Consider the following 4,426-nt stretch of genomic DNA (forward strand, 5'->3'; position numbering starts at 1 on the left):
CGACGCCTCCGAACAAGCGTATGGTGCCTGTATTTACATAAGAAGCACGGACCTCGATTGTAGACATCATGTCAGGCTATTGTGTGCAAAATCGCGGGTGGCCCCACTCAAGGTCATATCGTTACCCAGACTCGAACTTTGTGGCGCTTTATTGTTATCCCAATTATATCAGCGAGTTATTCATTCATTAAGCACCAAATTCGATAGTTTGCATTTCTGGTGCGATTCCACTATAGTTTTGTCCTGGATCGCAGGAAGTCCCAAGCAATGGTCAACTTTTATCGCCAACCGCACTGCAGAGATACAAAGGTTAACGGAGGGAGGAGAATGGCATCATATTCGTTCCGAACTTAATCCTGCAGACGTAATCTCCCGAGGAATGGACCCCGACGAAATTCAAAACTCCATGCTTTGGTGGACTGGTCCCAAGTTCTTGCAAGAAGAGTACGAAGTGGTATCAAAAAATGCTCCACGTCTGCTCCGACCCGAAGAATTACCCGAGGTAAAGCGCACCACCATCGTTCTATCGGTCTCGACAGAAGAAAAATTAAACATCATCGACAAATTCTCTTCATTGAACCGACTCAAACGGGTATTCGCCTATTGTCTTCGCTTTTCACACAATGCAAGAAAGGGAAGGAAGGATCGCGAGGCTAGAATACAAGGACCATTGCGAGTGGAAGAACTCCAATATAGCATGCAAGTCATTCTCAGATTAACACAAGGAGAAGCCTTTGCCGAGGAAATCAAACTGCTCTCCCAAGGAAGAGAAATATCACGCAAAAGTAAGATACTCTCTCTTCGTCCATTTTTGGACACCAACGCTCTTCTACGCGTAGGAGGAAGACTACAAGAAGCTCCTCTGGATTATGATCAAAGGCACCCTATAATCCTGCCGAAGGATCGTCATCTCACGAAACTAATCGTTAAGGAAGAACATCTAAAAAATTTGCATGCAGGAACACAAACTCTATTAGCAATAATACGTACACGGTATTGGCCCATATCGGGAAAGGGCACTATAAAGGGAATTCTCCATAAATGTCTCACTTGCTATCGTTTCAGTGCATTACCACTCAAGCAATTAATGGGAGGCCTACCTGCGTCGCGAATCACTCCCTTGCCTCCTTTCGCCAAAACCGGAGTTGACTACGCGGGTCCATTTACTATTAGAATAAGTCGCAATAAAACAGATAAGGCATACTTATGCATCTTCGTATGCTTCGTGACTAAAGCCGTACATTTAGAGATCGTTTCTGATCTCAGCACAGTAGCCTTCTTAAATGCGCTGAAAAGGTTTATAGGTAGGCGCGGCAAACCAATTAGCATCCACTCCGACAATGGAACGAATTTTGTGGGAGCCAATAACTCACTGAAGGAGATGTACAGCCTGGTCAAATCCAGTAATGTAGAGATTCACGATTATTTGTCAGAGCACGCAATTAAATGGAATTTCATTCCCCCACAATCGCCCCACATGGGTGGCTTATGGGAGTCGGCAGTTAAATCTTGCAAGGGTCATCTGACAAAGGTTATTGGTCCAACTTCTTTGACTTTTGAGGAACTAACCACTGTTGTTGTCCAAGTGGAGGCAATATTAAACTCAAGGCCACTAACGCCCATGTCAACAGACCCCGCTGATTTTAACGCATTGACTCCCGGCCATTTTATAATCGGGCGTCCGCTCGTTTCCATACTAGAGCCTGATCTTGCCGACGTCAAGGTTAATCGTCTTAAACGATATCAGGTCTTAGAGCAAATAAGGCAAAGTTTTTGGAGGCGATGGTCAGTCGAGTATTTGACACAACTCCAACAGAGAGTCAAATGGAAGGAGGTTGAAAACACGATAAAGAAAGATACCATGGTTATCTTACGAGACCCTAATGTCCCGCCAATGCGCTGGCGGCTTGCCAGAGTAATTAAAGTCCATCCAGGTAAAGATGGCCTAGTTAGGGTTGTGAACGTCAAAACAAGTGCGGGTGTATTTCAGAGATCTTTGTCTAAAATTTGCGTTTTACCAATAGAAGTTTGAATCCTTTGAAAGTCAAGGCTTTCAAGGCGGGCGGTATTGTTAAGCAATCAGTTTTCATTTCCTTTTATGATATCGTCATTGGCTATTTTGTATGTGCCGCCATGCGTTATTCAATATTTTAGTTACGTGGCCATTCTATGTTGCGTTTTATGTTTAAGTCGCCATCTAGTTTAAGGCTAAGAGTTGTTAACGGACCACGAGGAGAAGAAATCATATCGCTGTAACGCATAGAATAAAGCGGACGTACTCACACACCAACATCCGTTCCACGATTCATTATTCATAAAAATCCAAGCCATTTACTGGAAAATAAGTTGCGAGCACACACGAGAGCAACCAATGGTTGCCAGCACAGTCCGAGGGCATGGATTATCGTGTTCTCTATTTGAATGGAATGCAAATCAATTCGTTTACTAGAAGGAATAGCTTCAAGAACGTCTGGATTATTGCTGACCCATTTTTGTAAGTTAAAACCGCCCGCCATGCAGAGCTGGTTAACTTGACTGACAACTGCTTTTGCTTCTTCGACTGTATCGGCACCTCCAAAGAAGTCGTCAACATATCTACCCTTTTTCATTGTAGGGAGGTCAAGAGGAAAACGGTTTCCTTCGTCAGAAATTAATTGATTGAATGTGCGTAATGCTAAGAATGGAGCGCATGCAAGTCCGTAAGTGACTGTGGTAAGAACGAAAATAATTATCTCATTAAATTTCTTCATCCATAATATTCTTTGATAATCCCAATTATCCTGATGGACCATTATCTGTCTATACATTTTCTCAATGTCTGAAAAAAAAACGTATCAAAACACCCTAAACCAAATGAGAACGTCAAATAAATTTAGCTGTAACTTCGCGCCTGCATGAAGCAATTGATTGAGGGAAACGCCTGACGTTGTTAGACTAGAGCCATTGAAGACTACTCGCAATTTTGTTGTAAGACTTTGTTCTCTCCACACTCCATGGTGTGGGAGGTAATAAGATCGCTCAGGCTCAACTTGATAATCTGGAACCCTTTGCATATGACCCAGGTTCTCATATTCATTAATGAATTCAGTATAATATTTAGCGTAATCAGGTCGAGCAGTAAATCTATTGAATAAACTTTTAACTAGTTGTGCAGCTTTTATTTTAGAATCTCCTAGTTTATCTGTTGATTCTTTAAAAGGAAGTTTGACATTGTATCTTCCATTTAAATCCCTCATATGTGTAGTTTTAAAATGGTTTTCACATTCTTGTTCGTTGGGAGATAAGACAGTAGTATTTGATGTTGGAATTTCTTCCAATTCCCAGAATTTCCTTATTAAAGCGTACAGATCCTCATCGACAGTAACGTGATATCCATGGACTTTGAAGTGGTATCTTTTGAATTTGTTGAGCCTGAAACGATCCATCCTAATCTCGTACATTGAGCAATAGGTGTATTAGAAGCTCCCTTTATTATGCCTTCTTCTATTATCTGTCCGTATACATCGGCACCTAATATTAGATCGATTGATCCGGGTTTTGCAAATTCTGGATCTGCAAGTTTAAGTTCGCTTAAATGAGGCCATGATGCCTTATCAAGTTGAGTAGAGGGAATCGAAGAAGTAAGCTTTGGCAGAATATGAGCTGAAACTAAGTATTCAATATTAGAATCAAAATGTGGTTTAAGTGTGAACGAAATAAGGCCTCGAGTCTTGTTAGACTTTTGAGCGCTAATCCCTATTAACGACAGTGATGAAGGACTTCGTGGAAGTTGAAGTCGTTGCACAACCCGTTCTGTTATTATAGAAATTTCAGAGCCTTGATCTATAAGAGCTCTAACCTTTGTAATTCGACCATTTTCTGATATAAGTACAACTTGCGCTGTAGCTAATAACACTTGAGATACCATCAATGGATTTTTTACAGAGGAGTGCAAAACCTTAGCTTCAGGTTTAGTAACTGTTGACGAAAGGTTGTCTTTTACTTCAGAAGCCTTCTTATTTTCATTCGTTGAAACGTTTGCATTGTGAATTGAAGTGTGGTGTTTTTGCCCACACTTCTTACATCTTTTAGTTGTTTTACAAAACGAAACTCGATGTAACCCAAGACAATTGTAACACAATTTGTGTTTAACGATGAGAGCTTTCTTTTGAGAAACAGTTTTATTACTATATTGAAGACAGTTAGGAGTAAAGTGCTTCTCTGAGCATATCACACAACAAGAATTATTGTTGTTGGATGCTAAATCTTTAGACTTTCCTTGAAAATGTACTTTAGCCGTTTGTTGTCGTGTTTGCTGAATAAATTTGCCATGATGAGATTTCTCATAAGCCTGAAGAGCTAATATACTGTTAGCGATTCTCCTTTGGGAGAGCTCGCTGGACCGCTGCGGTTGGAAGCAGGGCTGAGAGGACTTAGCGGTGAGAAG

General features: G+C 41.1%; 2 protein-coding genes across 2 annotated transcripts; one reads left to right on the forward strand and one right to left on the reverse strand.

Annotated features, from left to right (window-relative positions):
- The first annotated feature begins 379 nt into the window (after window positions 1-379).
- Window positions 380-2,032, forward strand: LOC105570748. Its single transcript, XM_012028189.1, has one exon. It carries the CDS (start codon window positions 380-382, stop codon window positions 2,030-2,032), a length of 1,653 nt encoding a protein of 550 aa, XP_011883579.1.
- A 280-nt stretch (window positions 2,033-2,312) lies between these two features.
- LOC105570749 lies at window positions 2,313-4,384 on the reverse strand (the record flags this gene model as incomplete). The annotated part of the gene is made up of 3 exons (XM_012028190.1): window positions 2,313-2,818; window positions 2,891-3,379; window positions 3,439-4,384. Coding segments are annotated over 3 exons (1,941 nt in total), but the record flags the coding sequence as incomplete, so codon positions are not given.
- Between the last annotated feature and the right edge of the window lie 42 nt (window positions 4,385-4,426).

This window comes from Vollenhovia emeryi, unplaced genomic scaffold, assembly GCF_000949405.1.
Source record: "Vollenhovia emeryi isolate VEMERY1.0 unplaced genomic scaffold, V.emery_V1.0 DF941921.1, whole genome shotgun sequence".
NCBI lineage: Eukaryota > Metazoa > Arthropoda > Insecta > Hymenoptera > Formicidae > Vollenhovia > Vollenhovia emeryi.